This window comes from Kogia breviceps, chromosome 15 (assembly GCF_026419965.1).
Source record: "Kogia breviceps isolate mKogBre1 chromosome 15, mKogBre1 haplotype 1, whole genome shotgun sequence".
NCBI classification, from domain to species: domain Eukaryota; kingdom Metazoa; phylum Chordata; class Mammalia; order Artiodactyla; family Physeteridae; genus Kogia; species Kogia breviceps.
This window is the reverse complement of record NC_081324.1, coordinates 81,593,209-81,617,787: the sequence shown is the minus strand read 5'-3', so window position 1 is coordinate 81,617,787 and position 24,579 is coordinate 81,593,209. Positions and strand designations below refer to the sequence as shown.

At 39.1% G+C, this 24,579-nt stretch overlaps 2 protein-coding genes across 9 annotated transcripts in view; one reads left to right on the top strand and one right to left on the bottom strand.

Annotated features, from left to right (window-relative positions):
- RAD9B (RAD9 checkpoint clamp component B) overlaps positions 1-23,652 on the top strand; it is a 31,707-nt gene extending 8,055 nt beyond the window's left edge. Inside the window, exons 5-11 of one of the 3 annotated variants that reach the window (XM_067014602.1) lie at positions 6,841-6,940; positions 9,984-10,090; positions 13,456-13,562; positions 13,648-13,712; positions 14,277-14,399; positions 15,592-15,829; positions 23,632-23,652. In XM_067014602.1, the coding sequence (XP_066870703.1) occupies positions 6,841-6,940; positions 9,984-10,090; positions 13,456-13,562; positions 13,648-13,712; positions 14,277-14,399; positions 15,592-15,829; positions 23,632-23,652 (761 nt within the window). Of the gene's footprint in view, positions 1-6,840; positions 6,941-9,983; positions 10,091-13,455; positions 13,563-13,647; positions 13,713-14,276; positions 14,400-15,591; positions 15,830-22,412; positions 22,542-23,631 lie in introns of those variants that run through there. The other 2 variants (XM_059039621.2, XM_067014603.1) reach the window with 2 other exon arrangements.
- Positions 3,374-24,579, bottom strand: part of PPTC7 (protein phosphatase targeting COQ7) — a 61,785-nt gene continuing 40,579 nt past the window's right edge. For 2 of the 6 annotated variants that reach the window (XM_067014608.1, XM_067014611.1), the window contains exons 8-10: positions 24,307-24,434; positions 15,587-15,734; positions 3,374-8,290 (exon numbers count right to left, since the gene is read on the bottom strand). The gene's annotated coding sequence lies outside the window, so the exon portion shown is untranslated. Of the gene's footprint in view, positions 8,291-15,296; positions 15,735-19,791; positions 20,030-24,306; positions 24,435-24,579 lie in introns of those variants that run through there. The other 4 variants (XM_067014607.1, XM_067014610.1, XM_067014612.1 and 1 more) reach the window with 3 other exon arrangements.

Below are 24,579 nucleotides of genomic sequence, written 5' to 3'. Positions count from 1 at the left end.
CACGGTTTTAAGGTTTTGTAAAAGGGTATTCTACAAATATGCTAATGACTTTAAACTTGCATAACAGTGAACTTAAAGGGATTGGGAAACATTTGCCAACTTAAAAGTATCACTAACCTCTGAAATTCAAAACCCCACAAATGGAACATCTACAAAATAATGCTTGCTCCTTAGCTGTACCTCTTTAAGTTTGAAAGAGTTCTCTGGAGCCACTGAGGGAAATTGCAGATTGAGCTATGAAAGGGCAAGCAGAATTCTATCATAGCATGGGATATGCCATGGCTGGCAGCTGCTGGCATAAGGCAGTGCTCCTCAAGCGGTTCATGGACGGGCTGCTGGACCTCAAATTGTCTGTTACTGGTCTGTGAGAAGATAAGGAGCTTATGTCAGAATTTAAGTCAACCACATTACTAGGCATTCTCTTTAGTTCAGCTGTTTGGTTTTTGTTTCAATAGTGAGACTTCCTCAATGAAGGAAGAAATTCTGGTGAAAATTCCTTGTCTCTTATAGTCCAGTACTTTGTGCAGCACTAGATAAAATCAATAAATGACACAGAGGAAACAGGACTTCTAAATTTTTATCCTGTTTGCATTCTATCAAGGAAAATTATTATTAAGCTGGAAGACTAGAAAAACCACAATGAAGAGGTACACCAAGACAAGTTGCTTTAAAAAGAGCACAATGGGGCTTCCCTGGTGGTGCAGTGGTTGAGAGTCCGCCTGCCGATGCAGGGGACACGGGTTCGTGCCCCGGTCCGGGAAGATCCCACGTGCCGCGGAGCGGCTGGGCCCGTGAGCCATGGCCGCTGAGCCTGCGCGTCCGGAGCCTGTGCTCCGCAACGGGAGAGGCCACAACAGTGAGAGGCCCACGTACCCCCCAAAAATAAAAATAAAATAAAATAAAAAGAGCACAATGGATGTACTTGGGCAAGAGATTCAAAGGAGAGAAAGGTGAAGAGGAAGGGCTATCTGGGTGGTAGCATCACATGTGGGTAAATTTCTTTTCTTTTCTTTTTAAACGTCTTTATTGGAGTATAACTGCTTTACAATGGTGTGTTAGTTTATGCTTTATAACAAAGTGAATCAGCTATACGTATACATATTTCCCCATATCTTCTCCCTCTTGCGTCTCCCTCCCCCCTCCCTATCCCACCCCTCTAGGTGGTCACAAAGCACCGAGTTGATCTCCCTGTGCTATGCGGCTGCTTCCCACTAGCTATCTGTTTTACATTTGGTAGTGTATATATGTCCATGCCACTCTCTCACTTCATCACAGCTTACCCTTCCCCCTCCCTGTGTCCTCAAGTCCATTCTCTACGTCTGCGTCTTTATTCCTGCCCTGCCCCTAGGTTCTTCATAACCATTTTTTTTAGACTCCATATATATGTGTTAGCATACGGTATTTGTTTTTCTCTTTCTAACTTACTTCACTCTGTATGACAGACTCTAGGTCCATCCACCTCACTACAAATAACTCAATTTCGTTTCTTTTTATGACTGAGTAATATGCCATTGTATATATGTGCCACATCTTCTTTATCCATTCATCTGTCGATGGACATTTAGGTTGGTCCCATGTTCTGGCTATTGTAAATAGTGCTGCAATGAACACTGTGGTACATGACTCTTTTTGAATTATGGTTTTCTCAGGGCACATGCCCAGTGGTGGGATTGCTGGGTCGTGTGGTTGTTCTATTTTTAGTTTTTTAAGGAACATCCATACCGTTCTCCATAGTGGCTGTATCAATTTACATTCCCACCAACAGTGCAAGAGGGTTCCCTTTTCTCCACACCATCTCCAGCATTTATTGTTTCTAGATTTTTTGATGATGGCCATTCTGACTGGTGTGAGGTGATACCTCATTGTAGTTTTGATTTGCATTTCTCTAATGATTAGTGATGTTGAGCATTCTTTCACGTGTTTGTTGGCTATCTGTGTATCTTCTTTGGATAAATGTCTATTTAGGTCTTCTGTCCATTTTTGGATTGGGTTGTTTGTTTTTTTGATATTGAGCTGCATGAGCTGCTTGTAAATTTTGGAGATTAATCCTTTGTCGTTTGCAAATATTTTCTTCATTTGCAAATATGTTCCTCCATTCTGAGGATTGTCTTTTTGTCTTGTTTATGGTTTCCTTTGCTGTGCAAAAGCTTTGAAGTTTCATTAGGTCCCATTTGTTTATTTTTGTTTTTATTTCCATTTCTCTAGGAGGTGGGTCAAAAAGGATCTTGCTGTGATTTATGTCATAGAGTGTTCTGCCTATGTTTTCCTTTAAGACTTTTATAGTGTCTGGCCTTACATTTAGGTCTTTAATCCATTTTGAGTTTATTTTTGTATATGCTGTTAGGGAGCATTCTAATTTCATTCTTTTAGATGTAGCTGTCCAGTTTTCCCAGCACCATTTATTGAAAAGGCTGTCTTTTCTCCATTGTATATTTTTGCCTTCAGATCACAAATAAGGTGACCATATGTGCATGGGTTTACCTCTGGGCTTTCTATTCTGTTCCATTGATCTATATTTCTGTTTTTGTGCCAGTATCATACTGTCTTGATTACTGTAGCTTTGTAGTATAGTCTGAAATCAAGGAGCCTGATTCCTCCAACTCTGTTTTTCTTTCTTAAGATTGCTTGGTGGGCTTCCCTGGTGGCGCAGTGGTTGAGAGTCCGCCTGCCAATGCAGGGGATACAGGTTTGTGCCCCAGTCTGGGAGGATCCCACATGCCGTGGAGCAGCTGGGCCCGTGGGCCATGGCCTGAGCCTGTGCGTCCGGAGCCTGTGCTCCGCAGTGGGAGAGGCCACAACAGTGATAGGCCCACTGTACAGCAAAAAAAAAAAAAGTTTGCTTGTTTATTTGGGGTCTTTTGTGTTTCCATACAAATTGTGAAATTTTTTGTTCTAGTTCTGTGAAAAATGTCATTGGTAGTTTGATAGGGATTGCATTGAATCTGTAGATTGCTTCGGGTAGTATAGTCATTTTCACAATGTTGATTCTTCCAATCCAAGGACATGGTATATCTCTCCATCTGTTTGTATCATCTTTAATTTCTTTCATCAGTGTCTTATAGTTTTTTGCATACAGGTCTTTCGTCTCCTTAGGTAGGTTTATTCCTAGGTATTTTATTCTTTTTGTTGCAATGGTAAATGGGAGTGTTTCCTTAATTTCTCTTTCAGGTTTTTCATCATTAGCATCTAGGAATGCAAGAGATTTCTGTGCATTAATTTTGTATCCTGCTGCTTTACCAAATTCATTGATTAGCTCTAGTAGTTTTCTGGTAGCATCTTTAGGATTCTCTCTATATAGTATCATGTCATCTGCAAACAGAGACAGCTTTACTTCTTTTCTGATTTGGATTCCTTTTATTTCTTTTTCTTCTCTGATTGCTGTGGCTAAAACTTGCAAAACTATGTTGAATAAGAGTGGTGAGAGTGGGCAACCTTGTCTTGTTCCTGATCTTAGTGGAAATGGTTTCAGTTTTTCACCATTGAGAACGATGTTGGCTGTGGGTTTGTCATATATGATGGCCTTTATTATGTTGAGGTGAGTTCCTTCTATGCCTACTTTCTGGAGGGTTTTTATCATAAACAGGTGTTGAATTTTTTGAAAGCTTTTTCTGCATCTTTTGAGATGATCATATGGTTTTTCTCCTTCAATTTGTTAATATGGTGTATCACATTGACTTATTTGCATATATTGAAGAATCCTTGCATTCCTGGGATAAACCCCACTTGATCATGGTGTATGATCCTTTTAATGTGTTGTTGGATTCTGTTTGCTAGTATTTTGTTGAGGATTTTTGCATCTATGTTCATCAGTGATATTGGCCTGTAGTATTCTTTCCTTGTGACACCTTTGTCTGGTTTTGGTATCAGGGTGATGGTGACCTCATAGAATGAGTTTGGGAGTGTTCCTCCCTCTGCTATATTTTGGAAGAGTTTGAGAAGGATATGTGTTAGCTCTTCTCTAAATGTTTGATAGAATTTGCCTGTGAAGCCATCTGGTCCTGGGCTAAATTTCTAATAGTCAGAAATGGGAAGGCATTCTATGATGAGGGAGCAGCGTGGTCAAAGGTATAGACTGAAAGTGTTTAGTGTGTGTTAAGGAAAAAGGGGAAGGAAGCAAGTAGCAAGAAAAAAGCATCGGAGATAACAAAGAAATAAGGCATTTCTCAGCTTGGACATCCTCGGCAATGCCAATAGAACATTCACCCAAGTCAGGTATTTGTTATAGAGATATGATTGTGCTTGTATATGCATGGGCTATTTCTGAAGATTACCTAAGCAACTGGTAACCGTAGTTACCTCTGAGGAGGGTACTGGGGTGGCCGGAGTCAGAGGTGGAGGGTGACTTATTTTCAATGTCTATTCTTTGGTATCTTTTGAATTTTATACCGTGTACATCTATTACCTTCTATTACCTATCCATCAAAAAGTAACTTGAAAATATGTTTTAAAATAGGTAAGATATACCAACTTTTGAGCTTTTTGTCTTCACAAAATAGCAGCCACAGTAATCCCTTTAAAATAGGTCAGATTATGTCACTCCAGTGCTTAAAACTCTCAAAAAGCTCACCATTTTACCCAAGGTAAAAGTCAAAGATCTTACAATGGCTGGTAAGGTCCCACATGATCTGGGAGTCCCAGGCTGGGCCCCTGTTCCCTCTGCCTAGCAAGCTCCTTCTCCAGATAGCACATGGCTTGCTCTTTCAAAGACCTCCTTCAGTCTTGCTCAAATGGCATCTTTTCCATGAGGTCTTCCTTGACCTCCTTATTTGAAATTTTTGCCCACCACCACCGGCACGCCCCGGCCCCCTTTCAGCTTTCCTTTTTTTCCTGTACTACTTATCACTATGTGACAGACCAATTATTTTACTTTTTCTTTTTTTGGCTGCACTGCACGGCATGCAGGATCTTAGTTCCCTGACCAGGGAGCAAACCTGTGCCCTCTGCAGTGGAAGCGCAGAGTCTTAACAACTGGACCACCAGGGAAGTGCTTTTGATTTTCTTATTGTTTGCCTCCCTTCGCTAGAATGTAAGCTCTGTGAGGTCAGAAATTTTTGTCTGAGTTGTTCTTTGCTAGTCCACAGCTCCAAAATTCGTCCCTGTGTGTTTCCCTACTTTGAATCTCAGCTGGCCTTGGAGTTGCTTTGATATCAATAGAATGCACTAGAAGTGACGTTGTGTTCCGAGCCTAGGCCTTAAGAGGCCTGTCAGCTTCCACTGTTAAACTAAGAACATTTCCATCGGCATGAGAATAAGCACAGCCCAGCGCAGACTCCTGGAAGATTGGAGACCATGTGGTGAGAGGCCCCAGCCATCCCGGCTGTCCCTGTTGTCCCAACTGTGAGGTGCCAGAAATGAATGTGAGGCTATTGAAAATGATCCAGCCACAGCTAAGCCAACCCAAACCAGAGGAGCCACTCAGCTGAATTGTTAGAAATAACAAACGTTTGTTATTTTGAGCCACTAAATTTCTGATTAAATTTTGTGGTTTGTTATCCATTAAAAACTAACTGATCAGGAATTCCTTGGTGGCGCAGTGGTTAAGAAATCGCCTGCCAATGCAGGGAACACAGGTTAGAGCCCTGGTCCGGGAAAATTACACATGCCGCAGAGCAACTAAGCCCGTGAGCCGCAACTACTGAGCCTGCATGCCACAACTACTGAAGCCTGCATGCCTAGAGCCCATGCTCCACAACAAGAGAAGCCACTGAACGAGAAGCCCATGCACCACAACGAAGAGTAGCCCCCACTCGCCGCAACTAGAGAAAGACTGTACGCAGCAACAAAGACCGAACACAGCCAAAAAAATAATTAACTAATTAATTTTAAAAAAGAAAACAAAACAACTAAGTGGTCAGGGACTTCCCTGGCAGTCCAGTGGTTAAGACTCTGCACTCCCAATGCAGTGGGCACAGGTTCGATCCCTGGTCAGGAAGGTCACACATGCCTCACTGCACAGTCAAAAAACCACAACGAAACAACAAATAGGAGCAACTGATCAGCCTCGTACACAGTAAGTGCTTAGTAAATATTTATGAAAATAATAAATATTGCTGTGTTGTTAATTCAGTTAAAAAATAAGTTGAGAAATGTTGTTTATAGTGAATCCTTTTGATTCTCATTGTAACATTATTATGCTGTAGAAAGTTATAGACCACCTGGATTTTATTACACGGGCTCCATATTCAAACTCAGATTCAGAAAAAAAGAAAAGAGAGAGATAAAACAAACTTAGATTCAAATTCTAGCTATACTTGTTAAAACAGCATAGCCTTGAAGTCATTTAACAGAGCTAGAGCTATAATTTCCTTTTCTGAGATCAAGTACCTATCCCACAGGCATATTGTGAGGATCAGAGGTAATGTACGTCCAACATATCCTGCAGTTGCTGGTACATTGGGCCGTAGCCATTATTGCTCCACACTCCTCTCCTCCTCTCAGAGGGAAAGAATTCACAGACTGGATGCTCAGGTTTTACTTTTAAAGTTCCCATCCAAAAATATCAGTTTGGATGAAAAATACTGAGAAAGAATCATAGATATATGATCTGTAGTGGGCAATTACTATTTTACACACAATTTAAGAAATTACCTGTATTTCAAAAGAATGTGGGAACTCTACTGCCTAATTGGTTGGAGGGTGTGACGTGTTACATGGTGTCCACTAGGGAGCGATAAACACATTCATTAAGGGATAGTACTTCTTGTAAGCTTTGTGCACCTGTCAGATATTAAATATTACTTTAATTTTATTATTTTAATATGGCTCTGAAACTTAAAGACTTTAAAAAATCTGTTAATTTTGCACTTAAAATTATTAACGGGTTGCTTTATTATTTTTAAGGTCTTAAAAGGATTCATAATGTGTGTTTTCAAGAAAGTCAGCCTTTGCAAGTTATTTTTGAAAAGAATATGTGTTCTAATACACTAGTGATTCAACCAAGGTAATGAGTTCTCTGTTGTTTATTTTTATTTTTCTGAATATATTATGGTCACAGAGTAAAGAATTAATAGCCTAGAGCTTTTAAATCAGTTACATTTTTTTAAGCTAACACTGGACTTGTAGAAATCACCTTACAGGATCAAGAGGAAACCTTGAGAAAGATAAAAGTAGATAATAACTGCCTAATGGTAGAAATAATAATTTAGTGGCCAAAATGTTCTAGAAGTATCCCATCAGTGGCTTTCTACATCAAGTGGTATTAAGAGAAAAATATATTATCTAATAATACTTTGCATTTATATGGTGCCTTCTATCTGAGTCTTAACACACACAGCATGAGGAAATTTTAACATTTTTTACATGAACTGATTTTATCCCTAAGTGTTTGTTTGTTTGTTTTTTCTAGAGAATGAGTGGTACATATTTGTCAGTGAAAGGTACTCAGTTTTTCAGTTAAGCTGTAGCTTAAACATTAATTACTTTGTAAACCAAAAGATATTTTATCCTTATTTTTTTTAATTACAAAAGAAATACATGCTCCTTGCAATACATCTAAAATTTATAGAAGAGTGCAGAGATGAAAAATGGAAGTCTTTCTCCTCTACTTGCCTCATATATCCCACTTGGCAGGGGTTTAATATCTATTAACAATTTGGTGTAATCCTTCTACATCATCTTCTATTTATAGCCAGTCTTTCTATAACTTTCTTTTTCCCTATAGCTATGGATATCTTTCTTTCTCTCTTTTTCTCCTTCTCTCTCAAATTTATATCACCTACTAGACACATACATAGTTTTTTAAAAGAAAATGTCCTACTATCCTTATTGTTTGGCAACTTCCTTTTATAGTGTCTATGTCAGTTTAGTTAAATCAATTTTATTCTTTTTAATGATTGCATAATTTTTAATTGTATGAGTGAACCATAATTTAGTTGCCCATTACCCTATTAGTGAAAAAGTTGGTTGTTTCCGACTTTTTGCCATCACAAACAATGCTGCTAGTAGTGCATAAGATAGAGTTATTAGTTACCTATTTCTGTGAAGCAAATTTCCCCATAACTTAAAGCTTTAAAAAAAACCAGATGTTTATTACTTCAAAATAATAAGTGTGGCTTAGCTGGGTGCTTTTGGCTCAAGGTTTCTCATGAGGTTGAAGTCAAGCCATCAGCCAGGGCTGTGGTCTCATCTGAAGGCTGAACTTGGAGAAATTCATTCCCAAGCTCACTGACATGGCTGTGGGAGGCCTCAGAAAGTCAGCTTCTAAGCTCACCCATGCGGTTGCTGGTAGGCCTCAGTTCCTCACCATGCAGGCCTCTTTGTAGGCTGGCCGATTGTCCTCACAACATGGCAACTGGTAACCAGAGAGAGAGAGAGGGAAAGAGAGAAGGAAACTCCTATTATGGAAGACATAGTCTTTTTTTTAAATATATATCTAAAAAAGTCATTTTTTGGTGTTTATTTTATTACTAGGGAGTTTGAACATCTTTTCATATATTTATTAGCAATTTGTATTTTTCTTCCTTTTTTAATTGCACATTCATGTTGTCATTTTTGGTATCAGGTTGTTTAATATCTTGTACAACACCTCTCCCTTAACAATGGAAAAGTTTCCAGATTAATTTGGTAGGTGTTCCTGACATTTTGGCATCGAGAAACTCTGCTAATCTAATGTCTAGTAGCAGGTTAACACTAACATTACAGAAATTCTAAGAATCTCATTTTTATCTGACATCACCTTAATTTAAAAATAGGCCGGGGCTTCCCTGGTGGCGCAGTGGTTAAGAATCCGCCTGCCAATGCAGGGGACATGGGTTTGAGCCCTGGTCTGGGAAGATCCCACATGCTATGGAGCAGCTAAGCCCCAGTGCCACAGCTACTGAGCCTGCGTTCTAGAGCCCGTGAGCCACAACTACTGAGCCCATGTGCCACAACTACTGAAGCCCACGTGCCTAGAGCCCGTGCTTTGCAACAGGAGAAGCCACCACAATGAGAAGCCCATGCACCACAACGAAGAGTAGCCCCGGCTTGCCGCAACTAGAGAAAGCCTGTGCGCAGCAATGAAGAACAAAACAAAACAAACAAAAAATAGGCCAGAGCTTTTAATGCAATAATAAAAAGATAATAAATAACCTAACTAAAAAATGGGCAAAGGATTTGAATGGATATTTTTCCAAAGAACGTATGCAAATGGCCAACAAGCACATGAAAAGATGATCAACACTATTTGTTGTTAGGGAAATGCAAATCAAACTATTTTAAATCTGTGAATTGTGTAGAACGTGAATTATATCTCAATAAAGAGGTTTTAAAAAAGGGAGCCCAGGATGAAAGGCATTTGGGATGTCAGGACAACCTTGAAAGAAATAGTTAATAATCTAGGACAAGTGACAAAGGGAAAGAGAATACAGGCAGCAGACTGCTTGTAAACCTCTACCCCTCAACTGCGTCTCCAGCATAGTTCACCCCAGTTCTGTTTGAACATCTCCATTTTCTACTATCTCCCTTAGGAGTATGATTCCAGGTCATTTTTGTTAAAAAATGTATTGGGTATGTGAAAGCATAGAATTAAAGATATTTTATTCTAGTGTTTGGTTTATTCTGCAGTTTTCACATGTTTTACTTAGAATATATTTTGCTATTCTCTTGGCCTTCAAATGATGTTGTAATTCTTTCTCTTTTTTTGGCCGCAGCCAAGTGGCTTTCAGAATCTTAGTTCCCCAACCAAGGATTGATCCCAGCCCCCAGCAGTGAAAGCGCCGGGTCCTAACCACTGGACTGCCAGGGGATTCCTAATGTAATTTTAAGATATACTAGGGCCTCTCACAACAGTGAGAGGCCGGTGTACCGCAAACAAAACAAAACAAGATATGCTAAAAATATAGCAGCTCATATAGAAGAATGAAGATAGGTCTTTAGGGTAGATTTTTCTAAATCCAGGACAATTAACCTATTTGTTTCCAAGTTAAAGATGAGTCCCATTTAATATGATAATTTCTTTCTGTTTGTTCTTCAAATAATGTACTACTGTTCCTTACATTTTATAGAGTGCTTGCTGAGGCAATTGTTCTTTTTACATCGAGTCAAGAGGAAGTTACTCTTGCTGTTACTCCACTGAACGTTTGCATTAAGAGTTCTAATGAGGAATCAATAGGTAAGGATTATATGTGTCACTGTGCTTTGATGGAATATTACTTCCTGGGTTTCCTGATTACGGTTATACAGTAAATATTAGTGACATAATACTTTTTCTTGTCTAAAAGGCAGTAAAATGTAGAAAGATCATTAAAATTTTTAAGAGACCTGAGAAATTTGTCACAATCAGTAGTTAAAATACTTGGCTTTGAAATTCAGATTGTTTTAAAATTAGGAGAATGGGACTTCCCTGGTTGCACAGTGGTTAAGAGCCCACCTGGCCAATGCAGGGGACATGAGTTCGAGCCCTGGTCCGGGAAGATCCACATGCCGCAGAGCAACTAACCCACGAGCCACAACTACTGAGCCCGAGTGCCACAACTACTGAAGCCCGCGTGCCTAGAGCCCGTGCTCCGCAACAAAGAGAAGCCACCGCAATGAGAAACCTGTGCACCGTGAGGAAGAGTAGCCCCTGCTCGCCGCAACTAGAGAAAGCCCGCGCGCAGCAATGAAGACCCAAAACAGCCAAAAATAAATAAACAAATAAATAAATTTATTTAAAAAAAATTAGAATGGTTACTGAGAAAAAATTTTTTTCAGTTAAATTTTAAGGTCTATTTCTCATCCTTTGTATTTAGCATAAAGAAAAATTAAGAGGCCAGCAATCCAGTTGAGATGATCTTTGACCACATAAAAAGGAAAAGTAACTTTAAGTTAGAAATGTAAGATATTCCAGATGGCAAATATATAGGGCAGAAAATGTGAATATTTCTTACTGAATGAAATATTATTTTTATAAATTTATTTATTTTATTTTTGGCTGCATTGGGTCTTCGTTGCTGTGCGCGGGTTTTCTCTAGTTGTGGCGAGGGGGGGCTATTCTTCCTCGCAATGCGTGGGCTTCTCATTGCTGTGGCTTCTCTTGTTGCGGAGCATGGGTTCTAGGTGCGTGGGCTTTAGTAGTTGTGGCACATGGGCTCAGTAGTTGTGGCTGGCGGGCTCTAGAGCGCAGGCTCAGTAGTTGTGGTGCACGGGCTTAGTTGATCTGCGGCATGTGGGACCTTCCTGGACCAGGGCTCAAACCCGTGTCCTCTGCATTGGCAGGAGGATTCTTAACCACTGCACCACCAGGGAAGCCCCAACATGAATATTAAGTCAGCTTTTCTAAGAGTTATACAGATGGAATGGAGAAACTAAAGCATTATTAAGTCAGGAGTTTTGCTATTAAGGAAATTTACTAGGGTATTTTGGGCACCACTTGTCTGAGACTCTTTGACCTTGGATTTTTTTTTTTTTTTTTTTTTTGGTGATAGCAGTATAGAAAGAATACAAAGGAAGAAACATTATTTTGAAGTGAAAAACCAGTATAACCAGGGCTTAAGTTGTGTCAGACAACTTTGCAGGGTCTAGTTTGTGCCAGGTTCTGTTTTAAATGGTTTACATTTCTGAATCCATTTGATCTTTGTAACAAGTCTGTGATGTAGGTACTATTAGTATCCCCATTTTCTATATGAAGAATATGAAGCACAGAGAAACTAAGTGACTTGCCTGCTGTCACACAGTTAATAAGTGGTGGATTATGATCTGAATATAGACAGTCTCCAGGGCTTAGTCTCATTACCACTGTGCTCTTATTGCTTCTCTCAAAGTCCCATCTAGCATTCTGTTTTGGCACTCAGGGGTGCATGATCTGGAAAATATATGCTTGGCTAGTGAAAGGGTCTGTTTTATATTCATAATGCCATCTCTGAATAAATGGCCATTTATTCAGACACTGTCCCTTGTGAGCAGCTTTCTAATGAGTAGTTATAGTTATGGTTGACTGGGGACCCAATTGTTTAACTTTATTATTGAACTTACTCTACGCCAGCACACTGGGAGTGACATGAGCCTTCTTTTTTTTAAATTAATTTTAAAAATATTCTGTTTCATATTCTTTTCCATTATGGTTTATTACAGGATACTGAACATAGTTCCCTGTGCTATACAGTAGGACCTTGTTGTTTATCCATTCTCTGTATAATAGTTTGCATCTTCTAGTCCCAATCTCCCAATCCAGCAACACCCCCCCACCCCGCCGCCCCCAGCAACCACAAGTCATGACATGAGCCTTCTTGATTGAGATGAAGGTATCTGTAAGGTATTGTTTGATCCTTTTAAAATATATGTACCATTTCTCCTTTGTTCTTACACTTACACAATTCATGTTCATTGAAGAAAATTAAAAACACATAAAAAGCACTAATAAAGTCACCTGAAATCCCACTGTCTACAGACAAGTACTCAATAGTTTGGTTCATCTCTTTCTATATACCTTAGATCTGACAACAGGAGATTGGTGAAATACTATGAAGCTATTAAAAGTAGTCTTGGGAGTTCCCTGGTGGCCTAATGGTTAGGGTCTGGTGCTTTCGCTGCTGTGGCCTAGGTTCAGGCCCTGGTCAGGAAACTGAGATCCTGCAAGCCATGTGGCATGACCAAAAAAAAAAAAAAGAAAAAGAAGTCTTGTGTGTGTGTGTATATATACATTTCTTTCTCTCTGAGTGTGTATGTCAAAGATGTTTATTGAAGTTAATTTTGTAGTGGAAAACACAAAACAGCAACACACATAAATAATTAGGAAAATGTACTTACTGACATGGAAAAATAGGATATATTATTGAATAGATTATAAAATGGTATGCATAGTATGATCATGTTTTCATTTTTTAAAATGCACATAAAAGTTTAATAAAATATTAGGGAAAAAAATTCGACACCTCTGGGGGAAAAAAAAATTCAACACCTCTGTTATTGTCTGTCTTTTGGACAATAGCCATCCTAGTGGGTGTGAAGTGTTGTCTTATTGTGGTTTTGATTTTCATTTCTCTAGCAACTAATGATGTTGAGTATCTTTTTGTGTGTTCTTATTGCTTATTTGTATATCTTCTTTGGAGAAATGTCTGTTCACATCCCTTAATTTTCACTTGAGTTATTTGTCTTTTTATTTTTCTCTCCTTTTCACATATATGATTTCAAATATTTTCTCCCATTCTAAGTTGATCTTTACTTTTTTTTTTTTTTTTTTTGGCTGCCCTGTGTGGCTTGTGGGATTGAGGAATTGAGGAAGTGGAGGCTGCCAGTCTCTCAAGTCTCTTAAGGTCTGGGCCCAGACCAGAAACTAGCACCAGGTCACTCCACCATATCCTATTGGTGAGAGCAGACGAAGAGCCCACTCACCCCAGATTCATGGGGAGGGGACACAGACCCCACCTCTCAATGAAGGAATGTCAGAGAATTTGTGGCTATTTTTAACTTATCACTTATGCTTATATTTTCTTATCAAAATTTAACAAATACCTCTGGAACTAATTTTATTCTTTACTTTCCTGTAACACTGAGCAGATTTGACCAATTCTGTATACAGTGAGATGTTTGTTGGGCCAGATGAGTTTGACTTCTTTCAAATTGGAGTCAACACTGAAATAACATTTTGCTTCAAAGAACTGAAGGTAAACCAAAATTTGTGTCCAATTAGAATTATCATTGGCAATTTTTAATAAAGATTTCACATTTTTCCCCTTTTTTTCCTTTCAGGGAATGCTGACATTTTCAGAAGCTACACATGCTCCTATAGCCATTCATTTTGATTTTCCTGGGAAGTAGGTTCTTGGGAAATTTCTGAGTTTGTTTCTTTCTCTTTTGTCATAGATTAATAATAAAACCCTTTGGTTCACTTTGCAATTAATTCACACCTCAGGAATTCCTTAACTTTACTAGCAACACTTATCAAACTAAAATTTTGAAAGATGTCATAACCTAGAGTTCTTTTTATTGGTAACTTGATTTAGAAAGATATATTTTACTCTGAAGAGTAAAAACATTTATAAACTTGACATACTGAATAAATTGCCAAATTAGAAAATTATACATGGCTTAAACAAGTTAAATCTCTGTGAAACTATGGTACTTTATATGATATTTCAGAACTAAAATTTCAGAGAGATTGGGCTAGGATGAATGTGTTTTATGAAATTGGATGTGATGATTTCTAAGGACCCTTTTAGTTCTTAGGACTGTCTCAATTTGTGAAAAGACAAGACTTTTACTGTTTCTTTTTACTCCAAAATTAAAGTATCATTTTTTTTAATGTTTTTCCAATGTCCATCAGAAAATGAGTGTGAGTGTGATGAGTGTGATGTTTGCTCTGACTTTGCCTTTTTTAGACCCTTGGCTTTAAGCATTGACGATATGTTATTGGAAGCCAACTTTATTTTGGCTACATTAGCTGATGAGCCAAGTAGAGCATCTTCTCCACAATCACTGTGTCTTTCACAAAAACGAAAAAGGTAAGGCCATGTTTTAACGTCTTTATTGGTTGGGATAAAGCCACTGCAGTCTTATTCTGAAATAATTCAATGGCATTCATTTAGGAAACAATTGAGGATGAAAACATTAGGAGATCAGAAATTTCAACTGAATCAGGAAAGCTCCAGGAAGACCTAACTGTGACAGAGAAATATCACCCATCTTTCACTAGATATTTGCTTTTTCTCTTATGATCACAATTTAACAGGACCACCTGGTTTATCTTTGTCATTACTTAAAACTCATTTCCATTTTCAGTAGCTGTTTTTTAGGAGTGATATAGTGTTAAGGTTCACAGGAAAGTTTGTATTCACTACCCAGAACTCTCTTTCTTAGAGAGAGAAACAGCCCTTGCTTTTCTTTCTTTTTTTCCCCCTTTTGTCTCTCTCTCTCTCTTTTTTTTTTTTTTTTTTTTTTTTTAATTTTGGCTGTGCTGTGCAGCTTGAGGGATCTCAGTTCCCCGACCAGGGATTGAACCTTGGCCACGGCAGTGAAAGCACCGGATCCTAACTGCTGGACCACCAGGGAGCTCCCCCTTTTGTCTCTTAATAACTTTTTTTTTGGTGGAAAGTACTTCATTGTAAAAGTAACATAAACTTACTATGGGAAATTTGGAAAATGCAGGAAAGTACAAAGAATAAATTAAAAAACACTGACAATCTAGTGATACATCTAGTGAGAGCCACTGTTAATGTTTGGCACACTGTGTTTTCTTCCAGACTTTTAACTTTGCATACAGTTGCATTTTAAAACAAGATTGGGTCATATAGCAAAGGTAGTTTTGTATTCTGTTTTTTCCCACAAAATATTATATTGTGAACATTGTCCAGTATTGCTGATAATAACTTGGAAACATGATTTTTAATGACTCTATACAATTTTATCATACAGATATATTGTAATTTATTTGACTTTTTTTCTAACTTCGCCCCATTACCGTGTCACAAGATTGTCTCATACACATTGGGTTGCTTTACTGAAAAATTTGAATCTGTCAAGATAATTTCTAAATAATCATGTATGTATATCTTAACTTTCAACAATTAGTTCAATGTTATTTCAGTATATTCCCTAAACCAGTGTTATTGTCGTCCCATATTGATCCATTAGTTATATAAAAATATATCTTTCAAAGTAAACAGTTCATTCATTTAATCTCTATTAATACCTCAGGTCAGAGCCGATACATTCAAATTCAGAGGCTGGTAAAAACGTAACCAGCAAGGACGCAGAGTATATCTCGAGAAAAGCAGTACCCAAAAGGCTTTATTCTGAGACTCGCACGAACATCTCTTCATTGGAAAACTGTGGCAGCCCTTTAACAGAAGGAGCAAACGGAGACATTAGTGAAGTACCAGAAAGCAGTGTCAGTGACACGGAGGAAGTGCCAGGATCTTCAGATCTCAGGAAGGTGAAAGAAAAACACTGAGACTCAACTGCATCTCAGTCAAGAATTCTCATCATCCGTCTCCCTTTGCAATCTCCCTGCCTCAGCCCACCCCCAATATCCGGGAAATTAATTTTATTATTTTTTGATAGGGGAGAAGTGAAACCAGTCTGACATGGAGAAAAGGCTGATTTACAGAATGTCAATACAAAATAGTTAAATTGCTCATTGAGTAATTCTAACAAAGTATATTCAAATAGAAATTTGAGTCACTTGTTTTAAAAAATAAATTATGATTTCTTATAGCATACTTATCTTTGAATACAAATAATATGCTAAAGTCATATACTTTGTTTTCTAAAATACATGTCCTTCTAATTTTATTTTTCAAGTTTGGTTGGGAAATCCTTTATTCATGGTAGTACAAATGTAAATTTAATAACAACAAACATCACAAATTACTTCATAGTGGTATCCCAGTTAAGAACATTATTATGTTACCAACATTTTACTAGATGGATGATAAACTTCACAAAATGCTATAGTGTTAAACCTTAAGAAATCCACTGAACTGAAGATAAACATAATTTATTAGAAGTATCAAATAATGATAGTCCCTGTTTTACATGTTTATATTAATGTTTTATTCAAGCTTGTTTTGCTGTTGTTATTATTATTGGTTTGGAAATATGAGTTTCTTAGAGTTAGGAATAACTCTAAGGAGAAATAATATTACTAAAGGTCACTACTTACACTGTATGAAGACTTTTAGGTAGTAAAATTGGCTAGTAAACTCCACTTATTATTCAGTTTGATGCCACAGTATTTATTGAATACCTGTTATATGCCTGGCACTTATAGCAATTTTCTCTGCTTGTGAATTACTAGCTTGGCCATAAAGTGAAAACTGAAATCTGTCTTTTCATTATACAGAAACATTTTCCTCATCCTGATTTTTGGTCACACATATTGTGCTTACTTTTTCACAGGCAGCAACAGGAACACATTTTCCTGCTGCTTCACTTCCCTGAAATTCACTAAAATTGCCAATTTCCTCACTAGGGAAAGTGACATTTAGAGCTGTAAGCTCCATGAGTACCATTACAGCACTCTTTTCTTCAAATTTCCTATCATGTCACTTAAATTCTAAATTCTAAAAAGAAAGGTCTATTTTTAAAGGGAATTATTTGCCTTAACTCCTGCAGAAATGAAATTACATTATGGGTAAATAATTTAGACCATTATCATCTTCTATATGAACTACAGTGAGCCTTCCGATTGACCTCCATGCCTCCATTCTCCTCCACTCTGGTTTCCTCCACAGTGTACCAGAAAGATTCTTTTGAGACCTTATATTTACAATGAGGTATAGGACTCCAGAGCACTGGCTCTAGAGTTTCTGGGTTGGAATCTCTGGCTTACCACTTATTAGCCATGTAACTTGGATAAGTTACTTATCTTTGCTTCAGTTTTCTTTCTGTTAGTAAAATGGGAATAATAATAATGCTACCCAATTGAATTGTTGGGCTAATACATGGAGCTGGCACATGGTCAGTGCTCATTAAATGTTAGTTATTGTTATACATCACTCTCCTGCTTTTATTGTATCTTGGATCATTCTGCGTCTCCCATAGGATTTCACCTAAACTCCTTGGAATGACATTCAGGGACTTTCCCTGACGTATTTAATAAAATCTTCTCATTTCCTCCCCTGAGGTCCAGTTCCAGCCCTTCAGAGTATGTTTTAATGTCTGGTAGAGTTAGTATCCCATTGTAGATTTGGTCACTTTTTCCTGAATGTGTATTTTTTTTTTTTTTTTTTGCGGTACGCGGGCCTCTCACTGTCGTGGCCACTCCCATTGCGGAGCACAGGCTCCGGACATGCAGGCTCAGCGGCCATGGCTCACAGGCCCAGCCGCTCCGCGGCATGTGGGATCTTCCCGGACCGGGGCACGAACCCACGTCTCCCGCATCGGCAGGCGGATTCTCAACCACTGCGCCACCAGGGTAGCCCTGAATGTGTATTTTTTACTTGAACTTTAATATCAACTTATCTAGCTCCAGAAAAAGTCTGGTGGTATTTTTTAAATTGGGATTTCCTTAAATTTCTGTTAACTTGGGGATGTTAAGAGACACCTTTATGATGTTGAGTCATTCTTTCCAAACACAGGCAATATATTTACACTTGTTCAGGTCTACTTTTGTGTCTCTCAGGAGTGTCTTAAAATGTTTCTCATATACATTTACACATTTAAGTTTATTCCTAAGTAATTAACCTTTTATATTGCTATTGTGAATAGTTTTCTCTACCATTATGTTTTCTGACTGCCTATTGTTTGCGTATATGAAGGCTACTGTTTTTTTGTGTTAATTTTATATCCTACTACCCTGCTGAATTATTTTGTTTCCATTAGCTTTATCATTGATTGTCTCGGGGTTTCCAGACATGCTATATGTCATTTTTATAGAGATAGTTTCATTTCTTCTTTAATCTTTCCAACTGACTCTTTTGTTCAGTTGTATTAGTACATAATCTCTAGTACAACATTAACAGTGGAGAGAGTGGGCACGCTTGCTTAGTTCCTAATCTTAGTGGAAACATTCAGCAAATGCTTTTGTGTTCTACTTTTGTTCCTACTGTTGCTCCTACAGTCTGGGGTGATAGTATTCCTTTTTTCACCGTTCAAACCCCTACCCACCCTTCAAAGCCCAGCTCAAGTGATACGTCTCTTTTTGAAGTCTTCTCATTCTAATCAAATCATTTTGTTTGTTTTATTCATTATTAATGTCACATAATAATTTAATAAATATGCTTGTTACTCCACAAGGTAGATTGTGGGCTCATCAAGGGCAGCCCTGAGTCTTACTCATCTCTGTATTCCTAGTGCATAGCCAGTGGTTGGCAAACCTTCAGCCCCGGTTTGGGATAGCCTAAGAAAGTTTTTTAAATCCCTCAAGTAGTATCACAAAATTCCAAAATGAAATCAATTTTAATTCACCTTATTTAAAAAAATTAATAATATGGTAGTTTTCTACTTTGGGAAAGGGGATTTTCAAAATTAAGCTATTGTAGAGGAGTATTACTATATTCTAATATTCAAATGACCAATATTTTTTTCCATTGTGGATTTTCAATGTTATACACAGCTCTCAGGGGCACCAAAATGGGGGAAATATCTATATTATTATCTTTTTTTTTTTTTTTTTTTTTTTTTTTGGTACATGGGCCTCTCACTGTTGTGGCCTCTTCCGTTGCGGGGCACAGGACTTGGACTAATTCCAAGTTGTGTGGCCATTCATAAACTTTCTCCATTAGAAGACTGTTATATACCAGGGAAGGGCTTGATCATCCAGCCATGAAACATTTAAAGGCCAAAGAGTAGGTAGGGAAAAGAGGGGGTAGCAAATGACATTTACCTTAAGTCAGAGGCAAATTCAGGGCAGCTCTCAAAGTCCAAACTAGTAGGTTTTTAGTTTAATATAGCACAGTAAGCATTATGAAGAGCTATTTGCACATGATATTATACATTGAACAGACACAGATGCTATCATTAGGTCAATTCCAGCCTTTGGATCTTGACCTTGGTTAACACTAGACTCTTCAGAAGCAACTGAGACTATGCCTCCAATTAAAATCAAAGCCAGTGTATTAGTTTCCTATTGCTGCTATAACAAACTACCACAAATTCAGTGGCTTAAGACAACACACATTATCTTACAGTTCAGAAGTCCAAAATGGGTCTAACTGAGCTAAAAATCAAGGTGTTGGCAAGGCTATGTTCCTTTGTGGAGACTCTAGGGAAGAATCTGCTTTCTTGCCTTTCCTATCTTCTTGAGATCACCTGCGTTCTTTGATTGTGGTTTCCTTCCAGCTTTAAAACCAGCAATGGCCAGTCAAGTCCTTTTCACATTGCTTCACTCTGATGCTGATTCTTCTCTGCTTTTCAAATTTAAGGATCCTTGTGAGTCCACTGGCTGGATAGTCCAGGTCACTGATTAGCAACTTTATTCCAGCTGCTACCTTAACTCCCTTTTGCCACGTGATATAACATTTTCACAGGCTCCTGGGATTAAGACGTGGACATCTTTGGGGGTGCGGGCAGGCCATCATTCTGCCTACCACAGGCTATATCACAGCTAATTTGGGGTGTTTCATCTGGAGCAAGGGTTCAACAGCTGCTGTCAGAACTGCCCCATGCAGAGGGCATCTTCACCTTCTGATGTCTGAGGATGAGCCAAGAACAGGGATCATTCATTTGCTCATTCTCGCTACCTACCATGCAGCTCCCACAGGTGTTTGTTGCGGGCCTTGTGTTGTAGATGTGGGGTATACACTGGTATGCAAAATAAACAAGAAAGGTTCCTAAACTTGACTATAGACTAGGAGGGAGATAGACATTAAACAGTCACATGACTAAATATTTGATTATATTATATTATATATTATAAATAATATATATAATATATATTCTATATATATTATAGAATATATATTATATATATAATTATATATATAATACCAGCTATATATTATATATATTATATATTATATTATATATATTATATATTATATATATTAATATATTATATTATATTATATTTTTAAAAACCTGTGGTAAGTTCAATAAAGGAAAAGTTTAAGGTGCTTTGAGAGGACTTAAGGTATGAACTGACCTAATCTAGGAGGTCAGAAAGTCTTCTTTGAAATTGGTGTTTGAGCTGAACTGGAAAGGATAAGGTAGTAGGGGCGAGTTGAGTGGATGTGTGGCATGTGCAAAAGCCCCTGTGATGGAGGGAGTGTGGTGGTTTTAAGGAACTGGAGGATGACCGGTGTGGTTAGCAGGCCAGAGAGCCAGGGTGAAACGATGGCACAGGGTGAATGAAGCTAGAGTAACTGGTGAGTGCCGATTCATGCCAGATGTAAACAGCCATGTAAACGGCCATATAAAGTACTGTGGCATTTAAAGTATTTGAAGGACTGCCAGAGTTGAATTTTTGAAAGGTAACTTTAGTTGCAGCTGCTATGTGCAGAATGGGATGCAGTGAGGCAAGAATGGAAGTTCAGTTGTGGCATCTGAGAGACAGTGATTCAGTAGCATGGAAGAGGAGTGGCCAAAGTAGACAGCTAATTGAGGAGGCAGAAGTCGCAGGACTCTGTGATGGATTGGTTACGGGGCTTAAGGGAAAAGGAGGTGTCAAGGTTTGGAGCAACAGGTTCAATGCTCACTAAGATCATGAATTCTATTTTGGACATGTTAAGTGGCAGAAATCAAGGAGGTAGTAGGATTTATGAAGTTCAAATTCTGTGAGACTCCCTGGCATATACTAACCTAGTAATTTCTGCCAGCAGTATGAATGAAAGTTCCTAGGGAGAGGGTGCAGGGGAGAGTACTGCCATCATTTAAAGCAGTGGTTCTTAACCAGGGCCAGGGGACGCTGGGCAATGTCTGGAGACAATTCTGGATGTCACAATGCAGGAAGGAGGGTGCTAGTGGCATCTAGTGGGCAGAGGTGAGGGATGCTGCTCAACATCCTCCCATGAGCAGGACAGCCCTCACAACAAGGAAGCATCAGGCCTCAAATGTCAGTAGTGCTAAGGCTGAGAAACCCTGACTCAGAGGCTGGGTAGAAGAGGGCAAGCCAGCTGAAAAGTCTAAGAGCAACCAGGAGAATGCAGCATGAGGAAGGTTTGAGAAGAAAGTGTCAGAGTGACTATCAAGTGGGATGGAGACTGAAAATGGTCATTGGCTTAAGGATCTGGCAATTTTTGGTGACCATCTTGAGAAGTGCTTCTGTGTGAGGGTCAGGAGATTTTTTAGACAGGACAGAATAAGAGAATGAGAAAATGGAGAAAGCAAGTGTAGACAACTCTACAGCAGAGATAAGGATGGAGGGAGGAAGGGAATGAGGCTATTTATATATTTTAATGAGAGACATTTGATTATTTTAAAATGCTGACATTCTTATCCAGTAGAGGAGAGGCATGGGAGGGGCTGGGAGACAGAGACAGGGAGAGAAGGACTGGCTCTAGTCAGGAGTAGCTGCTTCTGTCGCAGCAGGAGGGAAAGGGGAGAAGATGGATGGAGTCGAGCAGGATGGCCTACAGAGTCTCCCTTTATCTCTGTCTCCCACAGCCTTGGTGTTCGTTTTTCTTTCTTTCTTTCTTTTTAAAATTAATTAATTAACTAATTTGGCTGCACCGGGTCTTAGTTGCGGGACGCAGGATCTTTGTTGCAGCATGTGGGATCTTTAGTGGCATTTGCCACATGTGGGACCCAGTTCCCCGACCAGGGATTGAACCTGGGCCTCCTACACTGGGAGCACGGAGTCCTAGCCACTGGACCACCAGGGAAGTCCCTGGTGTTAGTTTCAATGGCTCGGGCAGGGTAGTCAGAAGCAGACCACTGATCCCACACTGTGTGCCTTAGGAGTCCAGGGAAGGGTTTTATTTTAGGATGTTTTGGGCCACTCAAGAAGGTTCTGGGTATTTCATGAACCATCACTATTAAAGGTAGGGAGACCACCTTGGCTGAGTTTCTGAAAAGGGGTATCTGATGAGCACTAACTTGCTTTGAATAAACAGTACAGTTACATTTTTCCCCTCCAGTTTTCTTGCATGTTCTTTGGAGCAGTTTCTTCTGACCAACGAGAACACTTCAACCACCCTTTCCACAGTCTGGCAACAGCAAGTGACAGTGAAGAGGACGTGAATAATGGCAGTTTTTCCACATTCTAACACTTAATGATGGCTGAGCTCGCCCCCCCACCCATTTACTGGCTCACTTGCACTTCAAACACATTTTCATACTTAAGCCTATGAAGATATTGTCTTGGATTTCCTTGAAATGGATAATGGGCTGCTGGTTTTCTAAACATCTTCTTATACAACAACCATATCTGGAAATAGCTGCTTGCCAAGTAAATGTAATCTGCTTTAAATCCATTATGCTTCTTGGGAGGGAGAAGAGTTTTCTGTGCAGGGAAAAAGCTCGTTAGAATTCTTCAATTCAGGGACTTCCTGGTGGTGCAGTAGTTGAGAGTCCGCCTGCCAATGCAGGGGACACGGGTTCAAGCCCTGGTCCGGGAAGATCCCACATGCTGCGGAGCAACTAAGCCCGTGTGCCACAACTACTGAGCCTGCACCCTAGAGCCCATGAGCCACAACTACTGAAGCCTGCGTGCCTAGAGCCCATGCCCCGCAACAAGAGAAGCCACCACAATGAGAAGCCCGTGCACCGCAATGAAGAGTAGCTCCTGCACAATGCAACTAGAGAAAGCCCGCACGCAGCAATGAAGACCCAATGCAGCCAAATAAATAAAACTTAAAAAAATAAAAAAGAATTCTTCAATTCAGTGCACATTCACACTAGAGTTTTTAGCATTTTCTTTCTTTCTTTTTTTTTTTTTTTGTGGTACGCGGGCCTCTCACTGTTGTGGCCTCTCCCATTGCGGAGCACAGGCTCTGGACGCGCAGGCCCAGCGGCCATGGCTCACGGGCCCAGCCACTCAGCAGCATGCGGGATCTTCCTGGACCGGGGCACGAACCCGTGTCCCCTGCATCGGCAGGCGGACTCTCAACCGCTGCGCCACCAGGGAAGCCCTAGCATTTTCTTTACCAGTTTTATAAAGGTATTTAACCTTTCTTTAGCAGCCATTTAGAGTGCATCAATATGGCTTGTAGAGTTCAGGTATCTTCTGTGTTTGATTGCAAACATTTGAGTTTTGGTGCTTTCAGACATAGTAAAATGCCATAACTTTTTTGGTCTATTGCTTGTTATATTTTGTTAAGATTTTAAGTAAAAAAATATGATTTTAAAATTTTGCAGTGTGATGCAGAAAAGAAGTGATGCCAAAAAAATATTTCTGTATTATCTGATATAGAACAGCAGCCTCCACGGCCAAGAAAGCCTGGGTTTGGAGGGGAATGAGGTGGAAGATGAATGTCTCTGTTCTTTGCCTCTTTAAGCTTCTTACCTGCACAGAATAAAAAATCTGGCACAGAAATATTGTTATATAACATCTAATGATGTGTGCCTCTCCCTCTCCCAAACCTGTTTAGAGTCAATTACAACCTGTAGACTTTTGTAACACCGTAATTGTTAAGCCTGTGAAACCATCAAATCACAAGGAAAATGTTAACTGGCAAGTAATTGTGCTTTAGATTTTGTGAGGAATTAATAAGACAGGGGTGGCTGAGTGGATTAGTAAACTTTAGAACTGTGAACAGAGTTCAAACTAAAACCAGAATGAGTTTGGCTCTTGTAGCTTGGTAATGAGTCACAGCCACCCACAGTAACCTAATAACAACTCAAGTTCATCCCCAAATGTTCCTCAGTGAATGAAACTGGGCTTTCATCAAGCTTTTTTTGGAAACTGGCAATGCCCACATAATTTCACACTGTAGGCTAACAATGTATGTATTTTTTGCTTACACTGACGACTAACATTGAATTTCACATATTCCTAATAAATGCAGATGACTACACGGAGAACATTTATACCCGAGAGTAACTGTAGGTCTCCTTGCTGAGGATGAAGTTTCTGGTTCTCTCATTGAAATGGGCCAGGGCAGTTTAGGCTGTGAAGGCATCGTTATCATCATCAGTAATCACCTAGATGCAGCACTGGTCTGTAAAAGATAGTTACACTGTCAAATTGTATACAGTTTGGATTTTAGAATTTGGATACAGAATGCTCAATTTAAATGACACCAGATTTTTGTTTGACTTCACATGCCATTTAGAAGATGCAAAAGCCTTCTCAGCTGGGAAACC